This window comes from Borostomias antarcticus, assembly GCF_949987555.1.
Source record: "Borostomias antarcticus genome assembly, chromosome: 6".
In the NCBI taxonomy this organism is placed as follows: Eukaryota; Metazoa; Chordata; class Actinopteri; order Stomiiformes; family Stomiidae; genus Borostomias; species Borostomias antarcticus.
In genome coordinates this window covers 20,013,169-20,039,481 of record NC_140239.1, presented here as the reverse complement: position 1 = coordinate 20,039,481, position 26,313 = coordinate 20,013,169, and the positions used below count along the sequence as shown (strand labels likewise).

The window sequence follows — 26,313 nt, the reverse complement described above, 5'->3', positions numbered from 1 at the left end:
TACCAGGTGGTGATGGCGGAGGTGAGGATGGACTCGATGGTGGAGGTGTAGAAGAGTACCATCATTGCCTTTGGCAGGTTGAATTTCTTCAGCTGCCTCAGGAAGTACATCCTCTGCTGTGCCTTCTTTGTGAGGGAGCTGGTGTTTAGCTCCCACTTGAGGTCCCGGGAGATGACGGTGCCCAGGAAGAGAAAGGAGTCCACGGTGGCAACTGGAGAGTCATTAGATTAGTTTCGATTAGATTAGATTAGATTCACTTTATTGTCCTTACACAGCACAAGACAGTGCAACGAAAAGGACAGCAGCTGGTCGATCTCCAATCTGTAGGCGGACTCGTGTCCATCAGAGATGAGTCTGATGAGGGTGGTGTTGTCCGCAAACCTCAGGAGCTTGACAGACCGGTGGCTCGAGGTGCAGCTGTTCATGTACAGGGATTAGAGCAGAGGGGAAAGGATGCAGCCTTGTGGGGAACTGATTCTGAAAAGTAAATCAACCAAACCAAGGAGCATTAGAGGACAGCTTGGAATGGAATGTCCCAGTTACAGTAGGCTACTGTATACAGCTATCTCTCTCTGTCTATCTCTCTCCTCTCTTTCTCTCTCTCTGACTGTATCTCTCTCTCCTCTCTCTCTTCTCCTATCCCTCTCCTCTTAGAAGGTATTTTTGTTAGTGAATAATGGATGTGGTGGAGAGACTGCAAAGTGATTGTGTGGTATTGTTCCCCTCTCTGCTCAGTAAGGCAGTGTCCCAGGATGCATTGCATCCTCCCAGGCACATCCAAAACCAGATGGATCCCCTCAAAAGATCAGAACTATTAGAAGGGATGCTGTCGTTTGCTTCTTTCGAACGTCTGAGAAAAATGCATGCGGCCCTTCTGAAGTTTCCTCTATCATGTTGTTGAGGGTGTGTAAAAGTATGCAGTTGTCGTCTGGTGTTATAGTACTAGAAGATACACTAATCTGGTACTGTAAACCCTGATAATTCACCCTCAGTGAGACTCACTGAGATAAATAAAGCTACAGTATGCTGGTGTTTTTTGTTTTTGTCGATTACCAACTATCTATAGAGATAAAATACGGCCGTCTGTTGCTTTCCTGGGTGGAGCACAGCACCATATCTGTGTTGGTGCAGCGCTGTTCTGTGAACAGTGTCAGACTGATAAAGTGTGATTGATTACAGGAGGCTGGATGTGGGAGTGAGCTGTAGCTCAGGGCACCTTTTGTGTTGTGTTGCCATTAGGATTAATATGAAGTTAGGAGGGGCGATGTATCTTAATTATTAAACGTCATAACAGATTCATTTTTTTTTTTATAGGAAGTTGAACAGAGATCACTGCATGGTGTTTAGTGGAAACTTGGCTTGGTGAAGTTAACAGTAACAGTAAATCAGATGATTAAAGACTGTCAAATTCTGTCAAAAACAAAATCTTCAGTCAATGTTCCATAAACTATTAACATACTGTAATGTTGTTGATGTGTTCATGTTTGCATCACTCAGACACTGTATCAATCTGATCGTATTCTCCTCCATATACTGTATTTCCATTTCCTGTTTCCTGTGTGTCTGTTGTCTTTCTGAGTATCTCCCCGGGTGATGAACCCAGACTAGTTGTCCACAACAGACCGCAGGTCAGTGACTCATGGGAGCAATAACAACAGACACCAGAGGGTTAAGGGTTTATTACTTTTAATCAATTCAGCTAGCTACAAAATGTCCACCACTTCACAAACTGACAGAATACAGAGGGAGTCTTAATATCACATGCGCTGAGGACATCAATCTCACAGTTTAGCCTATGTGTCATTCAGGAAAGGTATTTAGTCATTTGAATATACTAGCTACTCAACATCTCGGTGATTTGGTGTGCATAGCTCTAAAGTACAGAAGCAACAAAAAAAACTTTTGTTATGTAATATTTTGTTTCAGAGTGTCATCATTATCATTACTATTATGGTCATGATCATTACCATCATTATCATTATTATTATGGTCATGACCATTAATATCATAGTTTCACCAGTAACAAACCACACGGGGGAGAGTAAACTAACAGGAATACAGTCTTCTTATAAAAGTAATGTCTCTCAGAAATATGCGTCTTTGCTTTACATTGCAATTTTATTTTTTCAGAGCATCCAAAAACCTATGGTACAATACACATCCAGCACATGGTCAACGTCTCCACTCAACTGCATATCCCTTTACAAAACTGGTCATTTTTTGCGATGTCCTCATTTTTCCATCTGAACCTCTTCACTTTCAGATCATTTTGCATTATTTTACAACGATGGTCACGGTCTGTAAATATAGATTGACAGAAATAGTGGCACTATTGCAAACTTGCAGGAATATGGAACGTTCAACTCTGACCTAACACTGAGCATGAGCATGCTTTTTCTCAGTTTTTCTACTGCCATGTTATATATTTTTTTATATATTTTTCAGACAGGATTTATTTATAAGACTCTAAAATCTACCATTTGTCATGCAGGAACGCACAATTCACATCACTTGGAATGCAGTGTCTATAACAGTGACAGAGTTTAGTTGCACATTGTCTAAACACAAACTGATTATGATCGCTATGAGGGAAACGGAACAGAAGACAGCGATTGTTAAGTGCTTTTTGAGAAATTCATTTTAGCGTTGTTGCTTATTTTATACTGTATATCGTCGTTGTTGTTTATCTTAGAATTCTTTTAATTCCTCTTCTTCATTCGTCATGACAACATCAAAATAAGGATGACAGTAGCCTAATGGAATGACACAGTTTAACTTAGACAATACTGAGATAATGAAATGACACAGTTTTACTAAGACGATACTGAGATACTGGAAAGGAAAAACATATTGTATAGCATTCCTATAATACTAGGCATCCAGCAAGTCTACCTTTGTTTATATATGTATATGATATATATGATATATATTATATATATATATTTCTTGATAAAGAGAATAAAAACTTCACGAGAGCTAGAACCATCGAGTCAGCACTATATACAACCTTTGGAAAGAATGATATACGGAGTATAAGAAGTCATCTTACGAGGACAATCATTGAAAAAGTAGACAGACGACACACAGAACAACATTTACAATCGGGGGAGGTGATATGTGCATGAGTGCAAACCCAGAAGGTAAATACCATATGATAAAAGCATGTTTGCGCCTGTTGACGGCCTGCATGGCGGCCTGGTGAGGCGCTGTGGGCCGCAGAGACTTAGCCACTGCCCAGCATCTTTGTGGCGCGCTGGTTGGCTTCATCAATCCTGGTCTTGTTGGAATCAGCCTGTTTGGAGAGATCAGAGAGAGAGAAGTTAGAGAGTCTTGCAGTAAGCAGTGACCAAAATAGCGACAATTCCTGATAATCACTAAAGCTATTTTATGTGATTTGGATGGAGATTGTGGTTCTGATTATGATTGTAGCCTGGATTCTGATTTAGGTTCAGGTTCAGGTTCTGGCTCCAGCACCTTCTCCATGATCCTGTCGATCTGGCGGTTCTGGGTGTCGATCTCGTTGCCCATGTCCAGGGCCATGTGACGCAGGTTACCGATGATGCCGCCAACCTGCTCCAGGTTCTCATCCATCTCATTTTCCCGGGCGTCATCTGTTACCCTGCACAAGTGCACGCGAACACAGACACACACACAGATTTGTACGCATATCACGCACATATTGACTTGGTAGTGCAGGTCCAGGAATTCCACTCCAGCCCTCCACAGCGCCTCATGCATATTCTACCTTTGATATCCTGGGTAGCTGGTTCAAAGCCCACAGCTTGACACCCCCCCCCTCTGAGACCAGCAACCCCCTATCTGAGACCAGCCCCCCATCTGCTCTGCACACCTACAGATGGTGGTCCTCATCTGAGAATGACCACCACCCCTTCACCTCCATACCTGCAGATGGACATCACTGGCTTTTCACAACCACACACACACACGCACACGCTCGCTCCCCTCACCTGCGGATGAAGCCTCCGCTGATGGCCATCTGTTCGCGCTCGTCGACCACGCGGGCCGGCTGGCTGGCCACCACCCCATCCTGGTTGTTCCCCCAGGCCTTACTTCCTCCACTCTTCATCCTGGACACAGCCGAGGGAGGGAGAGGAGGGGAGGGAAAGGGGGGGGGGTGGAGGGAGAGGAGGAATTGAGGGAGAGGAGAGAGGGAGGGAGAGGAGGGATGGAGGGAGAGATGGAGGGAGGGAGAGGAGGGAGGGAGAGATGGAGGGAGAGGGGGGAGAGGAGGGAGAGAGGGAGGGAGGTGGGGAGGGAAAGGGAAGGAGGAGGTGGGGGGGGGGGGGTCAGGCTCACACTGGCTACCTGGGCTTCTTCTCAACCAGGATAGCCCCTCTGAGACACAAGCCTCGTTTTAAAAGGAAGCCCAGCTGATGGTATAACATCATCATCATCATCATCATCATCATCATCAAGATCTAGACAATACTAGGTGTTACTTAAACATGCATCTGGCACACAGAAATATGAGTAATGGTGAAGTCTAGAGACTAACCAAGCAAAGCAGAGCAGGCGTGCTGTTAATACGATCATATCTGTTCTATGTTATATCTCTTAGGTATATAACATAGCTGTACTCAGGCAAGCCTTGTACCGGATGCTGGAGCACATACCTTTCTCAAACTGGATATATCCAACCTCATATATACATGCAATTTGGATACAACACTTGGGATGACTCGTATTATAGCCTCCCCACCTCCCCTTACCCAACCCAGCCCCCCCACCCCTCCTTCATAATGGTTTCTCCCAGCAGGAGTAGGCTATGACAGAGAACATGTAGGACAGGCTCTGGCAGACAGACAACATAGAGGAACAGGACTGTCACACCGGTGGGAACGAGAGCCGAGGACTGCAAAAGAAAAAACAAACTGGAGGAGGGAGTCACAGAAACACCCGAGAGTGCACTTGTTTTGACTGCCGAGTGCCTCCTCCGGGGGGTCGTGGAGTTCGCTCTACAGAGAGTGAGGATGTCAAGTGGAGTTAAGGCAGGAGGGGCGAGGAGGAGGCCCGCAAGGGGACGAGGATGGGCGTCTTCTGCTCCCGAGGAGAGAAACTAGCCGACCGTGGCGGTTCTGAGCAGCGTCGTCGAAGCCCTGACAATTCGGCTTCATGCACGTTCATGGAGTTGGGGAATGAGTGTGTGATTTGGCACAGAGCTGCAGGGCGAACCCGCACGTCTGCCTGGATGCCGGCTCGGAGGGAACGGAGGGAACGCAGGCGACCTATCGGCATGCCGGCCGTAGCGGTTTCCTTCTCCTGAATATTCGACGCGGAGAGTGGAGGAGTGTGAGCTGTCATGTCTGTACCTTACTCTCCAGTCTGTCTCTCTTCTCCCAGACCGCTTGTTTCGCGTCGCTATCGGGGTTATCTGGGAGTCTGGAGAGAGTTCTCTTCTTGTTTTATCAGAGAAGAGAGCCGACTCAGTCTCCCACGCTGGCTTATTTATAAACAAGGACTTGGGCTACATGTCAGCACGAACACCCACTGGCCTGGTAAACATATATTCTCTCCTCTCCCTTCCGCTCCTCTCCTTTCTTCTTCCTTCCACTACTGCTTATATACTCCTTTCCTCCCCTCATCTCCTATCCTCTCCTCTCCTGTCTTCTCCTCTCCTCTCTTGTCCTCTCATTGCGCCTACATTCGCTCACTTGGTATTTGCTCACTTGGTATTTAATTATGTATCTTATCTTACAAGCCCTTTGCTTGTCCTCTATTTGAGAATATGTTTCTGTAATCTGATTTCTAGGATTGAACCAAGTCTGCCTGATGGGATTAGACAGGGCTGCAGATCCTCCATTGAAAGGCATTCTATTTATTTTCCTCGGAGTCCTGTGGAGACCCGGGTCGATGGAGCAGTACCGGTGTAAAGACAGCTGAACTCCATACGGAGTGAGGAGAGCTCAGGCCTCCGCTCCAGACCAGGCTGGAGTTTCGCGGACCGGGGAGGCGGGGTGTGTGTCTGGTGTAGAGATCTCTAGATCGAGCCCTCGGGGTCTCCGCCGGGGACGGGGACACACGTCAGGATATCGCCGCGCCTCTACCTGATCCGGCTGACCTAGATCTCCGTGGATTCCCTCGGGGTGGGAGACGCTGACTGTTAGAACAGCGCTATGCAGGCGCAGTGGCACTGCAGAGGTACTGCAGCCAGAGCACCCCCCTCCCCCCCCCCTCACCCCACTACTCATCCTCAACCAATCACCGTCCTGTGGTCGGTCAGGGGCTTCCGTTGTCTGTCTATGTTGAACATAGACCAGAGGAGCCTGTAGGATATTATTTGTCTTGTGTTCAGTGGAAACAATAGCAGGAGTTGAGATCATCCATCGTTATCACGATCTTAAACACGTCATAGCATGTGTAGCATCGTCAGTGTGTGTGGCATCAGCAGCATGCACAGCATTCAAAGAACATGCTCTGTAGTCATTCCATCTGTCCACTAGCGTTCGGCAAAGGGGGAAGGGTGGGGGGGGCACGTTCAGAGTTGCAAAGTGGGGGAGTGTGAAGTGCGTGCCTGCTATAAGTCTGAACTGCAGACGTGAGAGTGCATTAGGCAGTGCATTATGCAACAGTGTCCTGGTAGTATCATGGTAGTATCATGCAGATGAGGAGAAATGTCAGACAGTCCTGCTCATTAGTCCTGGTCTAGAGGGGCTTGGACAGTAGTACCCACTGTTTAGGGTGCTGGGAGAAGTGTGCTCAGAGAGAAGCACTGTTTAGGGTGCTGGGAGAAGTGTGCTCAGAGAGAAGCACTGTTTAGGGTGCTGGGAGAAGTGTGCTCAGAGAGAAGCACTGTTTAGGGTGCTGGGAGAAGTGTGCTCAGAGAGAAGCACGTTTGGTGAAGTGTAGTGTAGAACAGGGTTCTTAACGAACCACGGGTGCTTCGAGAAGCCCCCACTGATGAAGAGTTGAGTGGAGGAGAGTTTGGTTTGTGGATCAGACCTTCAGTGGGAGAGTGTTCAACGTTTATATAATTGTAGAGGCAGCCCCATAGGCTGTGGACATGACCAGTGCTGAGCTTGGCTATATGCGTTTTGGTGGAGAAAGTTCTAGAAGCACAAGTTTAGAAATGATATAAGCTGCAGATACTATACAGTATATTTGTTCAGCTCTCTGTCACTTGATGATGACTGTGACAGGTGGCCCCAGTAGTAGGACGGAGCTAAGGATTGTGGGAGATGTCTGGAGGCCTGTCCTCAGGGTCACTGGAGCTAGTACCACAAGGACCTGAGGCTGCTGCCAGTTACTGTTTCTGCGTGTGTTCGTGAGTGTATTTGTGTGTGTGTTCATGTGTGTGTGTGTGTGTGTGTGTGTGTATATGTGTGTATGGGGAGGGTGTGTGTGTGTGTGTGTGTGCGTGTGTGCGTGTGTGTGTGTGTGTGTGTGTGTGTGCAAGAGGACCTGTCTGCTTGAATGTGTATTCTAAGAGACAGAGTGTGTGTGTATCCTACACCTAAGAGAGAGAGAGTTGTGTCTATCTGTATCCCACTCAGACAGGGAGAGAGAGAGATAGTGTGTGTGTGTGTGTGTGTCTCCCACACCTGTGTGTGTGTGTGTGTGTGTGTGTGTGTGTGTGTGTGTGTGTGTGTGTGTGTGTGGCGCGCGCGTGTGTGAAAGCAGGTCTCAGACCTTCATCGCACCCCGAGTTGGGCCAAGCGTCACAGAGCGTGGAGGTTAGAGGGGCGGAGTTAGTCTGGCTAGAGCTTGGATCAGAGTGGACTAATTGGCCGTTGGCCACTATGATGTCACTTGTAGCTGTTTTCTGAACGGCAGGCAGGCAGGCAGGCAGAGGCACCTACTTGTTACATGGACAGGAGCACAGACCACAGAACTTCCCTAGATCGTTCAAATTCTTTTCTGCATCCTTCATGTCCTTATTGATCTGGTCCATTCCCTCCTCGATACGCTCCAGTTGCTCTGATCAAACAAGTTATTTATCCCCCACAGAATGAAGCACGAGAGAAAGGAGGGAAAGAAAGATAGAAAGAAAGAAAGAAAGAAAGAAGACAAAGAAGAGAAGACAACAACTTCAGACACTCACTGTGACGAAAGATTAACCCAAAAAAAAAAAAAAAACTGGACGCCACCACAAGGACCCCTGGTCAGTGACAGTACCTACTTGTTACAGGGACATATGAAAAGCCCACAGCACTTCCCTAAATCTTTTAAATTTTTCTCGGCCTCCTTCATGTCTTGGTTGATATGGTTCATGCCATCTTCAACACGATCGAGTTGTTCTGGTCAGGACAAAGGGATGAGAGCAGTGAAATGAGCTTTATTGACTATTTGACAGAAATATATGAACCATGAGCTGCAGCTGCTCTGAGCTGTGAGAACCTAAATGAATTTCTATCGAGTGCGAGTGAGATAATATGCTCTGGATCTTTAATCCAGAGAATGAGAGAGGCTGTAGCCTAAATCAGGTTGAGGCTATTATTCTTTATCATTCTTTGTGTCATTCTCATCTATTCTTTGTGATTTCATAAATCCATCACTGTTGACACAAAGCACAATTTCTACTTACACCTCATTTCTACTGGTAATAATGCTGGAGAATGAGACAATGCACTGTGGCAGAGCTGAGACGACGGTGTGTCCTGTACGGACCACCGTAGACAGTGAGGCGTGAGATAAAGCTTCTGCCTCCATTCAACACTGTTTGCCATGGCTACTGCTTCATGGGAAACCCAAGAAAAATAGATTTGAACATGTGGGCAGAGTTGCTCAACTCTAATGAGGTAAACCTTCCAGTGGGCACGTCTTGAGGTTCTCATCACACACTAATAACACAACTCATTCAACAACTCAAGCAACCTGCAGACACACATGAGGTGTGACCCCAGGACTGGAGTTGAGAGGCCCTGGTCTAGGAGATGGGCTCCGTATGGTCAATGTGGGTCCTGGACCAAAGGCATGGATATGGCGGTCGTAGCTGGGTGGGTCCTGGTGGGGGGGGGGGGCAATTAGTGATGTCCTGATCTGGCGGGGCGCAAGAAGGCTCAGCTGGGGGTTGCAGTGTGAGTGTGAAGTTGAAGAAGCAGGTGCAGCATAGTAGCGCCAGGAATGGTGAAGGTTTAGGATGTGAGTTTATTAAATATCATCCAAATTTGTACAATCCCTGGTTTGCATTGTCAGCGGTATGAGATTACTGACAATGCAACCTCTGACTGGAGCCTGAACTGTACTGTGTGTACTAGCTCAGCTAGCCCTCTCCACAGTGCTGTCAGTGAGGAGAGGTCAGAGGTCAAGGCTAGGCCAGGCTTAGAGACACCTCAGTGTTGAGTCAGCCACAGTAAGAGGTGAGGGTCGAGGGGATAGAGGGATGACAGGATAGAGGGATGAAGATGGAGGATGACAGAGAGAGAGAAAGAAAGAGAAAGTAATTCACAGACACAGCTAGAGGGGTCTCCCCCAGGGTTGGCTGATCACTATAGTCTAACAACCAATCAGGGAGCTCGTCTGGGCTGATGTGCCCTGGGCATCTCCATTCTCAGTCTCCTGCATACAGTGAATGCCAGCTGGGGTACACTGCCCATCACAATAAGAACGTCTTCAAACATGTATGGGACATGTCCGTATGATACTGTACATATGTAATCAGTCATTTTCATATCTGTTAAATTCATTATAATGTTATATTAATTATAATGCAAGATTATAAAGGTTTAGTTAATCATACTGTAGTTTTAAACCCAATCCCATTAACTTCCATATTGTATGTATTTAACAATGTAGCTTGTCTGTACAAGCTACATTGTTAAATACATACAATATGGAAGTTAATGGGACAGTGTATAAATGTAAAATATATTTTATATCATATATATATAAAATATATATATTATATAATAATATATAATTATTATTATTAATATAAAATATATATATAATATAATTCATATAAAGTGTTAATGGGACAGTGTATAAACTTCAACCAGGGATTGTACAAACGTGTTGTGTTAGGGTGGTGTAGAGCAGTGTCAGTCATGGGCAGGTAGAAAGAGAGAAGTGAGTGACTTTTTGTCATTACCAGCTAAATCGATCGTTTGTTTTGTTTTGTTTACCCGGCCGGGGGGGTGTCAGCCCGGGACAGCATACAGGCCGATCTCAATATTTAAATTATGAATAGATTTAGATGGCCAGCACTTGCATAGACTGAAAGAGCTAGATGCTATGTGAATGCTGGCTATCTATTCTATGCAACTCCCTATGGCTTACTAGTCGTGGCGACCATTCACTACCAGATACATTGACCCAGATTGTGGACAGAATTTTGTCATGGAAATGCATTTATCTACTGTAAAACTTTGAGATGGGTGGGTGCTTCAACAATGTTCTATGGCCTGAGCGATCACCAGTGGTAATCTGCATTTCAGAGTTTGACTTTTCCTTGTGTTTTGGCACATGAAGCTGCTAGCAAACTAAAAGAAAAGGTGTTGGTGAACCAAAGAAAAGCATGTATGCAAACCAGAGAGAAAAGTTAGCAAACCAAGGGAAGAAGTTAGCAAAGGAAACAGAAAGGTTAAAATAGTTGTTAGTTGAAAGAAAAAATTTAAATTAGATAACCATCCTCATGTTTTTATCCTATATTGATCAAAGGAAACCACAAAGGCATGCATTAAACTAGAAACCAAGAGAGGAACTATCATTTGAGAGGGGATGTTGGAGAAAAAAATATTAGTTTGAAAATGTATCTACACAATGAAACAATTCATTCAAATTCAAACTTTTTGGCACAGTATGAATATCTTACAGATCCTTCAGATTGTCATCGATACTTTGAATAGTTTTCTATTGACTTGAAGTACTTGAAAATAACTATAATTGATGACCTGTCATTACTGACTCCAGATACAGAATGTATCACGCATGCATAGAGCATTGCATTATCTAAACTAGACTTCATATTAAGAGACGTGTGAACAATTATTTCCCTCTCTCTTCTAGAAGATTCCCAGACTTACCTCCTTGCTCATCCAGCATGACCAGAGTCCTGATACCAGCATCTTTACTCTACTCCCCCCAAACAGGCACGCAGGGAGGAGAGGAGAGGAGAGGAGAGGAGGAAAAGATGATAGGAGGAAAAGAGAGAGAGGTAAGATCAGTTAGGAAGAAAACATTCAGTTACCAAGAGATTTGAGGACGAGACAAAAAAAACATAAAAGAATCAAAATGACAGGATGAGATGAGGAGGACGATCTCTCTCTCATCTTTAGATAACATTCAAGGGCTTGTGTGATTGGCTTGTGGTTTGGATTCATTCTCTGTCTCAGACTTGACATGTTGGATCTCCATGAGACTTGATATGTTAGACATCTTGAAAACGGCAGTTGTAGAACTTAAAACATTCAGAATGTCATTCTAAACAGTTTAAAATCATCTGGGCTGTAGTATGTGAACCCAGCTGAAGGCCATAGTGGCCCTTGGACCTCAAGGACCTCTGGGTGTAATCGGTAGGGATTTAGGGTGTGATGGGTGGCCAGCAGGGCTCCATCCCCGCTGGGTACATTTGACATTCCCTGCTCCATATGTGGCTGATGCTACAGCTCTTATCTTGTTTTCCATGTTGGAGATCATGAAGAAACAGAAGACCGTGACCTGGCTTCCACCTACCCAGAGGAAGTGAGGTCATATTGACCGAAAGGTCAGAGTTCGTGAGCCATTAGACTTCTGGTGTGAAACGCCACAAATAGCTCCCCAGAGGGTAACTGGTAATAAAGGCTGACTGGAATGAATTCAAGTCCTTATTAAAATTAAACTCTCAGGACATGTGTATTTAAATGCATGAATATTCCATTTAGTCACGCAACTTTACATCTGATTGCTACACTTCTACTACTCCTACTAGTCAGTGTCAAGCCAAGTCCTTTGTCAGTCTAATGTACCAGTCCACCAGACGGCACGTCACAGAGACCTCCCGGGTGTGTGTCCACCTCAACATCCAACTCTGAACGTATTAGTCATCGACTGGCTTGGCTGGGATACGGATACGGACTGTGGACAGGGCGCTTCCCGGCGGAGCCACCTTTCATTTCCATCTTTCTGGCCGGCGCAAACACCTTTCATTCCCCCCCCAGACATTGTTATGCCACCTCAGAGACATCAAGACCGCTGCGCATGCCGGAGACTTGGAAGCTGGCAGGTACATTGGCAGCATAAATAAGCCGCCACCCCCCACCCCGACTCAGCTGGAGGGGGGGCATTGATGTTGGGGGGGGGGGTTAGTAAGAAACCACTGCAGTGTATACATTATTCTGTCATTTTGCCTCCTCCTCTACAAGGTATTCTAGAGTGGTAATGTCTCCCTGGGCGCTATCCTTCCTCAGTCCAATCTACCAGGACCCTGGACAGCGCCGGCTCCCTGCCCCACCAGCTCATTACCTCCCCCCTTTAGAGCAGTACACACAGATGCTGCCATTAATATTGTTTGTAGATGAAGTGACTCAAACGGTGTTGTAGTGGAGAGACGTACAGTATTCTGCTTCGTATGGAGAATGTTCAGGGTTCTGAAATTAAACGGCCTGGTTTCAATCGCATTTTTCACCGAACAATTATGACACATAATCATCTGACTGATTACCCCGGTCTGGTAATGAATAATCTCTCTCACTCTCTCTCTCTCTCTCTCTCTCTCTCTGCCGCTCTTTCTCTCTCTCTGCCTCTCTCTCTCTCTCTCTCTCTCTCTCTCTCTCTCTCTCTCTCTGGACCTCACCTCTCTCCCTCTAGCTCTCCCTTTCTTCCCTCACCCCTCCCTCCACCCTCTCTCCCTCCCTCCATCACAACCATGCTCCATTTTCTCTCCTCAACTCTCCGGTCTCTTTTCTCCTCTCGGCCTCACCCTCCGTCGGAGGTATCTGTATCCCTCCCTCCACCTCCTCCTCTCCTCATCCCTCCATCTTTCCCCTAGGTGGTGATGGGGAGGAGCTGCGCCGGGAGACTGATGATCAATATGACCTTGAGATCTGCAGTGGGAGGCTGCTGTCCTCACTATCTGGCCCTGCCCTGCAGTCCTCTCCACACTCTCGCGTTCTCTCCCTCCTTCCCTCTGTCCATCACCCTTTCTCACTCCTTTCTGTCTGTCTGTCCGTCAGTCTTTATTTTAGTCTCCCTCCCTCCATCTCCTCTCTCTCTCTCTCTCTCTCTCTCTCTCTGCATGTTCATCTGTGTTCCATCCCAGCGGCATCTTTTACTTAGCTCTCTATCCACCCATGTCCTTCCTCCACTCTCTCTCTCTCTCTCTCTCTCTCTTTCTCTCTTCCCCCTCCCCCTCTTTCTCGGTCAATAACAGCTCTGTCATGAGGTGGAGAGAGAGTTCTGCTGTCCTCACGGCATCATGCTGTGAGCTCAGTTGAGTCATGCTCTTAATGATGTTAATCCATGGTCACCAGGGTTCCGGTCACTCCCCCCCCCGACACACACCCTCAATCATTGAAGAGAAGGGACCAGCGTCACCTTGGGATGCATTTATTAAGGTAGACCTAAAATGTAACTGAAAAAAAAGCAGTTTGATTCTGTTAGATTCACTGATGTCTATTTTTGCCCAACAGTTTCATCAGATAAACAGACTCGAGGGTGGTGATTGGCTGAGCTCAACCGGGCTGTGTCCTGGTACCTGGGGGGACAAAGTGTCCCCGTGTGTTCTAGCCATGTTCTGTTCTCAGATGAGCACTGAGACCAGCCAGCCATGTTAGAGTGTGAGTCATTGTGAATACAGCACAGAGAAAGTGAATGGGCTCTTTCTCCTACCTCTTCCACCAGCTGTAGCATACGACGGGTACTCTCCAGTGACTGTGGACAGAGAGAAGAGGGAACGTTAGTGGGAACCTTCAGGCGCTGTCCCAAAATCATTACAACAGAAGAGATGATAAGGACGAATGTTTGTTTATATTGACTGTGGTGTATTTGTGTAGTTAGTATAATTGTATTACAGAATAAGTCGATACACTGAGATCAAAGATCAATAGTCAATTGCGACTGTCTGATCGAAATGAACTCCTGGCCTGTGTGTGATGTTGGTGAAGAGAGCCGTAGGGTACGAATGTGTAATATGATTCTGTAATGTAGCAATAACAGAAATTATATTTTCCTAAATATCGATCAAACCGCATCAGTGGTACAGTATGATACAACTACACAGTGGTACAATATCTTCTGGTTGAGGCGAGCCAATCGGGAGCAATGCATCACTGGTGATAGATTTAAATGTATTTCAATACCAGGAAAGAACACGTCGTCTTTATCATCGTTATCATTCAGAGGCTGTAACCCTATGTTGTAAAAAAACAAAAAAACATCCACGCCGGACATCCTTTAATGGACTTAGATCCATTTCCATCTCCCTCCTCTACTGGCCAGTGTTTTCTGTTCCTGGCCCGTCTAGCAATGTTCCAGTTCCAATCCTGTCCGTAAATAGGCTGTATTAGCCGAGCCCTGGCGGTGTTGGGCGGGGGCACGGAGGGCTGTGAGAGCTGTGATATCTCATCCCTCTCGCATGGACGGCGCTCTGCTCAGCCCCGGAGCGGCGCGTGCGGGGGTGGCGCTGAGGAGGGAGGGGGGCGCTGAGGAGGGAGGCAGAAGGGGGGGATGGGGGGGGGGGGGGGGGTAGGTGGGCTCATAGCCACAGCCGGAGCAGCAGACAGAAACGGTAGCTCCACTGTAGATGTGTCCTCTCCTCCTTCCATCATCATCATCATCATCATCCTCCCATTCTCCTCTCTCTCCTCCCCCGCCCCCCAGCGTCTCATACCCATCTATTCCTCCTCCTCTCCTCCCTCATCCTTTCTTCTTCCGTCTTTTCATCTTCCGTCCTCCTCTCCTGTCTTCCTCCCCCATCAGAGACCAAATTATCTCTCCTCTCTTCTCCTTGCCACCCCCCTCATCAGTTACATGCACAGTCCTGTAAGCAGTTTGATCCTAAGATGGCCGTTATTAGTAGAAACAGCTCGGTGCTTGTTCTTGTCGCTGCGTAGTGGCCTCGTCGGCAGCAGGAGAGCAAACTGCGATCCTAGCCGCCATTTTGTGTCCTGTTTTTGCACGTGTGTTTGATATTCTGCTCAGCTGAGACAGTGAGTCATAGGAGAGGCAGGAGGGGTGTGGGCTGGTCTGGGCTGCTCCGGGCCAGTTTGTGAAGCTCAGCCTGCCATACGCACACACACACACACACACATACAGTCGCACGCACATGTTACGCTTCCATGCACACATGCATGGAATATCTACACAGACATGCGCATCCTTGCACACAGGCCAGGAGACAGACACATATGCACAGGCTAACACACACACACATAAACACACACACACACACGGTGCTCATACACGTGCATGCACAGCCACGCAGCCATATTAAATGCTGCAGCGTTATGTAAACTTGGATGCAGGTGGACCTCCATCCAGTTGACTGACACACACACACACACACAGCTCTCAGTGAACAGGCACAGCCGTTTGCCTGGGGCTAGAGGGGCTCAGGCCATCTCAGCAGGACCACAGAGGACATGGCCCACATACTGTATCTGTTATGAAGTAGTGCATTAAGCAGTCATAACCTATCGTGTGGGGTTGTATGGTAGTTATTGAACACTGTGTCTTAGGATAAGGGAGGTCAGCCATTTACAGAAGGTACTGTAGGTAGAGCATCTAACTGATCTGTGTTAAGGTTAGAGTTAGGGTCATGGATTGATTCTGTGTGAGTACGTGTGCGTGTGTGTCTGTGTTAGTGTGTGTGCGTGTCTGTGTTAGTATGTGTGTGTGTGTGTGTGTCTGTGTTAGTATGTGTGTGTGTGTGTGTGTGTGTGTGTGTGTGTGTGTGCATGCATGCGTGTACATGCGTGTGTATGTGTGTGTGTGTGTGTCTGTCTCACCTCGTCGGCCAGCTGATCGGCGCGTTGCTGCATATCCGACAGCTCGTTGCGCATGTCCGAGTCTTCTGCCATGGCTGCTGGATGTGTTTGGTGGAGCTGTTCTCCAACAGAGATGAGTAGATCCTAGCAAGGGAATCTGGGGGAAGTCTGGGCGACCCAGGGAGAGAAAACAAACAACCCTCAGGAAGGATACGACACAGAACACAAAAACACCCACCAGCCGATGACAACGGTGACTACTCAACTCAGTTTGGATATTTGATCGATGTTGTTTCCACAAACCAGAAGTCAATATAAAACAAACCGATGCTTGAAATCTGGGTTGTAACACAAAGTCCTGCAATTTTAATTGACTGTATCGCATAGCCTGCGCACTGGTGCAATGCAGCATGCGTAACATTGATAAATGCTGAATTGACTTTGGGGGGAGGAAGCAGCCTGTCGGGAGAGCTGTGTGTATGTGTGACTCTCTGAATGTTTGGATCTCAGGCTGTCATCATGGGTGATCAACGTTCTCCCCTGTCCCTGTCTGCAGCACGGCTGGCAGAATGGAGGATTAGGAGCATTTGTTTCGACTCAAGGGGACGTCAGATGAACATCCCGTTGATGTTGACAGAGGAGGGACGCCAGAGTGGACAGAATCTGGAGGATTAGCGCAGACAGACATAAACAGCCTGTAAGTATGTAACAGGCAGGCGACAACAGCCAGTAAAGCTACTACTTTTGTCAATAGGCCTGGTTACCTCACTAGAATATGGAAAGGATTGGGTGTCCTCACAGAATGTAGACACTCTTCACTGTCCCTCCATGGAATCTGCGTTTCATTGCTTAGTGTATATGGTGCGAGTCTGGATCACCTATATATCTGATCCACTTTTGTGAGAGTCTGTGACAGTCTCTCTTCGTTCAAGAGCGCAAGACGTGTGTCAGAAGTGTGTGAGGAGGTCACGTACTCGACATCCTGCCCCGGAGGTCCTACAGAACCCCAGCTCCTCTCAACCACATATTACGTCCCCTAAGACACATTGTGTGCTGTGACTCCCTGCATGCTGAGCTGCTGCTCTCACTGCCCTCAAACATATCACACACATCCCGGGATCGGGATATTTAAAGGTATAGTTCACCCAAATTTCAAATCCTCATTGTAAAACAAGGAAAGCAGCCTACAGGGGAAACTACATCCCAGTACACCAGTCACCCTTACGACTCGGCTCCGCCGCGCAACTGTCGGCGTACATCAAAAATCAATGGATGATCCTTAAATCGCAATTGGTGATCATCGCAACGGCTGCAGTGGAGCCGCCGACAGTTATTACAGTGGATTCATTTCCTTAGCGTCTGATGGCTGATGGTTGACGCTGACGGAGACAGTGGAGCCAAGCCTTTTGCTCTTTCTCAGTAGACTGTGTACCAGCAAAAGATTTAGATTCGGGTGAACTATTTCTTTAATACGTCCTCGCTTGATATTCCCTTGCGTGCCTCATTGGCTCGACAGTTGACTCAGCTTTCTACTGTCACACAAACGTGAGATTGAGATCATTTAGTTATTCGTAACAGTGTTATGACTCATAGCGTGGGTCCTCTAGTGTCACCCAGTCATCTGGTGTTGCCTTTGCAGCCGTCATGCGAAAGCAATGTCTGTGTGCGTGCTCTCCTCTGTCCTCCTCCTCCTCACACCTCCCTTTCTCCCTCTCCCTTGGCTGACTAAACACGAATGTTTGGCCATGTTGGATTATATACATTTCAAACAGGGCAGATGATGCAGGGTAGCGCTTTTATGACAAAATCAGATCAGACTGCCAAACTGGCATCAGAGTGGGTTACCACGGAGAGAGAGACATTTAGTTACGTAACCCGATTCAGACAATTAGTTTTGCCGTGCCGTCGTGACCTTTTAGTTTCGATTACAAACCCAGGCAGCCAGGCGGGGGCATTTTAAGAGCACTCACGGCTGCCTGTTCTAACACTGAAATTAGTACATCATCGGGTCCTTAGATGAGAGTTTAGAAGGGCAACCAGGAAGTAGAGGATTGCTTAATGAATTAATTAATCAACAGATTAATGTTTGACTTCACCAGGCTGTCTCCCAACATGGAGGCAATCGTTTCATTCCATTTAAGGTCTACTGCGAAGAGAGCATGCAGTATCAACCTCACAGATACCCTGTGAAGATGCATGTCAGAACTGGGTCACTAACACACACACACACTCACACACACACCAACTCAAACACACACACTAACACACACACACCACACACACACGCACAAACACACACACACACACACACAAACAAACACACCATGCACAATACCTCTAACACACATAACACACCTCCCCCAATCTCTTCCACACCCATGTCCCCTCCTCCACCCAACTTCACTCCCCTGTGACACACACACACACACACTGGAATGCACACACACACACGCACGCACGCACACACACACACACACACACACACAGGAATGTACACACACACTCTCTTTGTCAGTCTGTTGTGTACACAGTTAGCTACAGTAACTCCTGCAGATGAGAAACTGCTCCGACATATTGACTCCATACCGACGGGAGACCAGCAGGGGGCTCTTCAGAGAACACACATCTCACACAAACACACACACACACACACTGCACGCATCCTTTTATTGCAACCCTTCTACATCAGCTTTGCTGACTAGTGCCCAATTTCTTAATTTATGGCTCCTGAAAATGTTGTCGTACTGTATCCATTTTTAATGATGCCTACTGCGTTTCTCAAAGCATTTTAATGAGCGGCAATACCCGACCCATATTCACAGCCTTCAAGGTGAATGGGAGTAAGTGATTAGATATTAAAGAGCAGCTAATGCCTGCATTAACCTTTAATAAATAATAAATTCAACACATCCATGGCTATAGACATCCCATAATTATACTCTTATCAACCAGCCACAGTCATACATTAAATCAACAGCATGAATGAACAAGCGCAAATTCACAATAGCTGTGACCACGTACGTGCATATTTGTGGACATTTTTGTGGACCAGCAGACCCACCGACCAACCCACCCACCAACTGACAAACCGGCCGACCAATGACAGAGCGAGCTATAGAGCTGCTGGTCGCAGCTAAAATATGAAGACGTTCTGACTCCATGGTCATGCTTTCCTGCCCTGTCCAATCACAAACTAGTTACTTGAATACTACAGTATCCCACCAGCAACCTGCCTCCCTCTCTCTCTCTCCCTCCCTCCCTCTCCCTCCCTCCCTCCCTCCCTCTCTACTTCTCTTCCTCCCTCTCTACTTTCTTCCCTCCCTGCCTCTCCCTCCCTCCCTCCCTCCCTCTATAGCTCTTTCCCTGCCTCTCTCTCTCCCTCCCTCCCCTGCATCCCTGTGTTTAACTCTACCTGGTTCCCTCCCTGTCTCCCTCCCTCCCTCTAGCTCTCTCCCTGCCTTCCTCTCCCTCCCTCCCTCCCTCCCTCACTCTAACCCTCAAGTGTGTTGCAAATCTTCTTGCTTGGAAGACCCACAATAACTACAGTCATATCTAATCCTAACCCTGGAAGACCCAACATGACTACAGTAACATAACCCTAATCCTAACCATGAAAGACCCAACATGACTACAGTAACATAACCCTAATCCTAACCATGAAAGACCCAACATGACTACAGTAACATAACCCTAATCCTAACCATGAAAGACTCAACATGACTACAGTAACATAACCCTAATCCTAACCATGAAAGACCCAACATGACTACAGTAACATAACCCTAATCCTAACCATGAAAGACCCAACATGACTACAATAACATAACCCTAATCCTAACCATGAAAGACTCAACATGACTACAGTAACATAACCCTAATCCTAACCATGAAAGACCCAACATGACTACAGTAACATAACCCTAATCCTAACCATGAAAGACTCAACATGACTACAGTAACATAACCCTAATCCTTACCATGAAAGACCCAACATGACTACAGTAACATAACCCTAATCCTAACCATGAAAGACCCAACATGACTACAGTAACATAACCCTAATCCTAATCATGAAAGACCCAACATGACTACAGTAACATAACCCTAATCCTAATCATGAAAGACCCAACATGACTACAGTAACATAACCCTAATCCTAACCATGAAAGACCCAACATGACTACAGTGTCTCCATTGGGATCTAACAGCTCGTCCAGCCTCACCTCCAACAAACCAGCTTCCCTCCTGACCTCAGCAGCAGTGCGGACGGGGATTTCATGGATATGTGTCACATCTCTCATGCTATGGACGATGTAGACCTACAGCACACTCCAATACTCATTCTCCAGCTTCAGTTTGTCATTCAGCAGGTATCCCATTTGTACAGCTTGTGGTTGGCTAAAGCACTGATGACAGTCAAGTATTTAATTACACTGGCATTTCCGTACACCACAGACTGCCTGGCACAATGCTAGCTGTGAGAACAGGGTCTTGTTGTTGTGCTGTGAGTGTTTGACCCAGAGAATATCTCTTTGTGTTGGTTGTGCGTGCAGCAGCCTGTGTTGGCTGCCATTTTGTTGACTAGCTCGATTCAGTCCCAGTCGCTCCCACTTTCACAACATGCCCAGTGGCAGTTCTCCTCTTATCTGTTGTAAAAACCAAACTAATGAAGATATGGGCTGTATTGAATATGTCATTGCTTGCTATCAGCATGCAGTATGTGATTAACATCCAATTTTTATAATTGAAGATGAAGCTGAAAGTTTGAAATATTTTCTTCCAAATCATCGGATCCTCTAAATTTTTTACACATTTAGTCCTGTTTTAAAACAACACTTACACTTTGAGCTACCATAACCACCCCTTTCTGACAACTACAGTACAGTTAGCACAGTGAGGACCGCGTGTGTTTCCTGGTCGTTCGTATCCCACCAGCCCTCACTAGAAAGAACACCCGCATTACAGAGGAGACCAACAACAGCCTATAACTTATGCATCAGCCTTGCCGGCACTTGAACGCAGCCCTAATGCTGCAGGCACACCTAGTACAAAGCCAGGGTAGACTCTGTGTTGATCATATATACATGACTGGCCATGCCGCATTGGTCTCCACTTTGTGCGGATGACCTTCTCCTGCTGTACCGTAATGTACTGCAGTCCCACAGTGGGACATAGACCCCCCCCCCTCCCCCTGGCTCTGCCAGACCAAGCTCCTCCACTCTCAGAGCCTCTCATGCGGCAGATATCAGAGCAGATCTGATGCACAGGGGAAAACCTAGGGGGTGGCCAGGGGTGACACGTGCCACCTGACCAGCCACCCCAGATGCCACCCCTTTTGTCTGTATTTTTGTAATTTCTAATGAATTAGTCAGTGTCATAACAAAATTAAATGGGTTGAAAAAATTGTTTGAGAGACTGAACTTTTATCCCCCAAATAGTTGAGCATCCTACACACCCTTTAACAAAATGTACAAAATGGTTTAGTCCACCCCAGACGCTTGCGGACGCAGCTTTGTGCAGGAGCAAGCAGTTAACTAACTTTACTAGATGGTGCTTGAACTTGAAGCGCGTTCAGAACCAAGAGCAAATCCCAAGGTGGCGCCGTAGCTTTACGCACTGGGTGAAGACGGCACACACCAGTCAGGAAACGCTTAACAAGGGGATGCCTAAAAACCGTAGTTTTGGCAAACCCCTCATGACATGTGGAAATAGCGCATGCATACACTTTGATAGTGGTCCCCGCTAAACCGTCACCATGATCCATCAGGTGTTGGAGAAATTCCCAAATTGTCTCGACCGAGCAGGACTCGGGAGCAACATCCCTTTCTCCACACCAGCACGCAAAAGCAGTCCATTTGCCAGAGTAAACCGAGGCAGTGGAAGCTGCACACCCACTCTGAATCGTACAGATCACGGCCGGAGAGAGTCCTCTATCAGACAATCTCCGCCGTTCAAGAGCCAGGCCACCAGAGGGCGCCCCAGAACCGGGGGCACACAAATCGAGCCCTCCACCTGGGACAGGGCCTTCGGCAAAGAAGGGATGAACCATGGTCCCACAGACGTCATGGCCATCACCTCCGCATACGATCTCGCCCAGTGACGATCCGGCACTATCAGAATCACTGATAGACCCTCTGACCGCACTCTGGCTAGCAATGGTAAAATCAGCCCCATCGGCAAGAAGGCATAAAGCAGAGCCTTCGGCCAGAGGGCATGCGCCAACACCTCCACCCCCAGCGGAGGCTGGTCCTACTGCTTCAGAGAAAACCAGAGGGGACGCTTCACGTTCTATCTCGAAGCGAAGAGATCCACCTCTGCCCTGCCAAACCGGGTCCAGAGCTGAGCCACAGTCTGAGGATGAAGGCTCCACTCGTCCGGATGAAGTCCGCCCCGACATTCAGACGGCCGGTAATGTGCCGCCGCGCTGTCAGAGACCGGAGGTTGACATGAGCCCATCGCCACAGCATCACCGCCAGCCGGTGAAGCTCCGGCGACTGAACTCCCCCTTGCCGGTTGATGTACGCTACTGTGGTCTGGTTGTCTGACCGCACCAGTACATCGCGCCCCCGTACCAGGTGGACGAAGTGGCGCAACACCAGCAACACCGTCTCTAATTCCAGGAGGTTGATGTGGCGCCGTTCCCCGACGGCCCACAAACCACCTACGGCCTGTGACAGACATGGACCACCCCAGACGTTTAGAGACGCGACGTGAGTAGACACTCAGCCTATTGGAACACCGTGCGCTATTACGCGCCAGTCCCTCCAATAGCTGAGTTCCGTTCCCAACGATCCAGGTATTCGCACAAGGTGCCGACTGTGTCTCACAGGATCTAGACGAAGCCGTGCAAACCGTCTCTGCGTGTGCCTCATGTGTAATAGGCCCAGGGGCACCACTACATGGGCCACCGCCATCAGGTCTAGAAGGCGCATGATCAACAGAACCGACACCTTCAGAGAAGGACGGAAAACGCTGAGACATTTCTCCAGCGTTTCCCTCCTTGGATCGGACAGACACGCTCTCATTGTGCTCGTGTCCAGATTGATACCTAAGTAAACAATCTGACGGGCCGGCCACAGAGCGCTCTTCTCCGAGTTGACCGCAAACCCCCGGTTGATGAGATGTCTCACCACCGTGGTGGTGTGCGTCAGAGCCAACAAAGGCGACGGAGCCAGAACCAGCAGGTCATCCAGGTATGCCAGGATCCTGATGCCCTGCCGGCGCAGCGGTCTCAACGCTGCCTCCACGCAATTGGATAAGGTTCTGGGGGCAAGCGCGTAACCAAACGGGAGTCTGGTGTACTCGTACGCCACTCCCAGAAAAGCAAAACGCAAAAACTTCTGATGCCGAGGAGTTAGCGGTACGTGGAAGTAAGCGTCTTTCAGGTCTATGCTGGTGCAAAAATGGCTCTAGCATTTGCCGCACCGTAAGCATATGGAACTTAAAGATTTGCCACTGTTCTATTGAACAGGCGGAGGTCCAAAATTGGCCTCATGCCCCCCGTTTTCTTTGGCACGAGGAAGTAGCGGGAATAAAATCCCTCGTTCCTCTACTCCAACGGGACCACCGTCAACGCTCCCTTCGATAAAAGCTAAAAAACACAGAGAGAGGATAGATAGATCCCACCAGCGGTCAGTCCAGAGGGTGAGACAATTCTGAACAGGGCAGTACAGCCACGCCACTTGATCTGATCGTACACATCCCTGTATCAGCCCCATAAGCGAGACCAGTTGGTATCACGTCAGCTACAGAAGCAGGAAAAGACAGCGCGGCTCAAACTAGTGAGCATTCCGAGACCTGCGGTAGTCACGTCTGCTCTTACAGCAGGAAAAGACTCCGCGGCTCGAGCCGCACTCATCACCGTTTTCCGATGGGAGCGTAGCCGGGATAGCGACGGTCCCGTGGTACACACTAACGGGTGGGTTAGTACCGTCTCGGCAAGCTCCACGGTCATCACGTCTCCTAACTCAGCAGGAAAAGACACCGCGGCTCTAGCCAAAATAATCACCGCTTTCTGATGGAACTGGAGCCCAGATAGGGACGGTCCCGTCTTACTCACTAACGGCCCAGTTAATGCCGTACCGGCGAGCACCGCGATCCACACGTCTGCTAATTCAGCAGAAGACTCCGCGGCTCGAGCCAGACCCACCAAGGTTTTACCAACTCTCCCTCCGTCGGAGTGCTTGCACGAGAGGCTGGGGAACCAGTGTGAGTAAAATATTAGGCGCTTATGCAGTTTATTGAAACCGCTTTAATTATTGTGATTCCTGTAGTGCAGGGGTAATCAAGTAAAGTTCTAAGAGGTCCAGTTTGACAAAATGGCCTCAAGCCAGGGTCCGGTGGTGATGCGTGCGTTTTTTATGCCCTCAACGCAGATTTGTTTCCTTGCATATTCCTATCAAATTGTTGTATAGCAGCAAGTATGTTACTGTGAAATATGCATGGAAGTTAAAATATTGTTGACTTCAGTTGTATGGTCCCCAACTTACTTTAAAATCAAATAAAGTAGGCTACATTTCTCGGAACATATGAGACAAACAGGTTTAGAGCTACCCGCAGAGAGAATTAATATATACAGTACAACTCGGTTCACTTGATGGAACGCCCTATTTTCAACATCTATTTCTCTTAGCATGGCATGTATAGGCTGATGTTACTTTTGTCTTATTATCTCACTTCCCTCTTCGTTTGTCATTACGTTTTTCCGGTCATGCAGTGTCCAACTCCAACTAACGTTAGCAAGGAATCCCTCTGATTACAGTAACGTTAATGATAGCTAGGCTGTCACATGTCGATTGGGTGACGTCAAGCAATGAACACACAGATTCGATTCGCTAGCGACTCGTGAGATAGTACACAAATGCCATAAAATACTACAAAGGCTGCGCAGGCTCAAACTAGTTGCCTATGCTCCGTCAAAAGGGAGAAATTCTCATTAATTTATTTATCTGGTTATAAGACGCCATCCGGATTGGACGGCTTCTGGGTCCGGATCTGGACCGCGGTCCTCCTGTTGGTGATGGCTGCTGTAGTGGGTGGAAACATGCAGTTTACAAAAAGTTTAATTCTTTACAATATAGCTTGTAGGTATGACTTGTGTTTTGGGTACGAGTGTCTTGCTTCTTCACATGCACATGCATGCACAAAAAAAGAAAAGAATTGGCGCCCTGGCATATCTCTGTGCCCCCCTTGTGCCACCCCAGTCAAAAAGGTCTAGAATCGCCACTGCTGATGCAGCTTGTGATGTTAAAGGACCATACCGATCTAAATATGATTTGATCTCCTAAAACTAGTCACCCTACGTATATTACATTACCGCATCAATTTTCCGAAGTGAAGCTCACATTAAAAAGATATTTGCATTTCCGCGCTTTACTTACATCTCAAAAGTTGAAGTAGGCTTCAAAACCTATTTTTAAATTGTTCCCTCGTTGGGCTGACAAACTCGCCCGGTTAGTTTCAAATAATTTTCAGTAGTTATTATTTTCGTTTTAACCACCCTCTTTGCACAGTCTACGCCAATGGTCTGTCTTCTTCCTGTTTACATGGTACATGTAGCCATTGCTAGGAATACTGGGTAGAGAATCTAGCATTGGTGGATTAGAGAATATAGCGCAGGATTCAAACAGATTCAAACGAAAATAATATAAAATAAAAATTACTGAAATATATTTTAAACTATGTACGTACAGTACAGTAACTGGGTGAGTTTGTTAGTGCAGCGAGGGAACAATTTAAAAATAAGTTTTAAAGCCATCACATTCAACTTTTTAAATGTAAGTAAAACGTGAAAATGCAAATATCTTTTAATGTGAGCTTTGCTTCCGAAAATGTATTGCGATAATTGTAATGTGATATACATTGGGTGACTAGTTTAAGGAGATCAAATTTAGACCGGTATGGTCCTTTAATGACGTTCTCTTCAAATCTCCCAAAAAGCTTTCTATCTTGCAGTTCTGGAAACACATTCACTCCCATAAGCGCGCCTCGAGGTAAAGAAATAAAAAATAAAAATACTATGTAGCCGCCATGTTATAATGAGGGAGCCAGCTCTGCACTCTAGCCTCAGTGTAACACAGGCAAGAGGACCACTGAGACAGGCCTGCTGATCCAGGCCTGGCTATCACCCGGATCCCTGGACACACACACGCACGCACGCACGCAAACACACACACACACACACACACACACACACACACACACACACACACACACACACACACACACACACTGTTGCGATGGCTGCTTATCAGCCTGCTCCATGTGAACAGTGGCTGAGGCATAGGGACAAGAGACAGAAGTGACCCGGGAATCTGAGCCTCCGTCGTTCGCTCAGATTGGTGTCGGATCCCCCAAGCCCTCGATCCCGGGACTGAACCCGTGGATATATGGGCCTATAAACCCGCAGGAACAGCACTAACCACTAGACCAACTGTGGACCTTAGACCCCCCC

The 26,313-nt window shown here is 47.3% G+C and overlaps 1 protein-coding gene across 2 annotated transcripts; it reads right to left on the bottom strand.

The window, feature by feature from the left end:
* Window positions 1–3,223: 3,223 nt before the first annotated feature.
* Window positions 3,224–15,953, bottom strand: snap25a (synaptosome associated protein 25a; the record flags this gene model as incomplete). 2 transcript variants are annotated; one of them, XM_084439227.1, is made up of 7 exons in its annotated part: window positions 3,224–3,292; window positions 3,475–3,619; window positions 3,969–4,088; window positions 8,138–8,255; window positions 10,983–11,031; window positions 13,765–13,806; window positions 15,882–15,953. In XM_084439227.1, 7 exons carry the CDS (start codon window positions 15,951–15,953, stop codon window positions 3,224–3,226), a joined length of 615 nt encoding a protein of 204 aa, XP_084295353.1. The 2 variants fall into 2 exon arrangements, with proteins under 2 accessions (XP_084295353.1, XP_084295352.1); XM_084439226.1 differs by lacking the exon at window positions 8,138–8,255 and adding an exon at window positions 7,818–7,935.
* Between the last annotated feature and the right edge of the window lie 10,360 nt (window positions 15,954–26,313).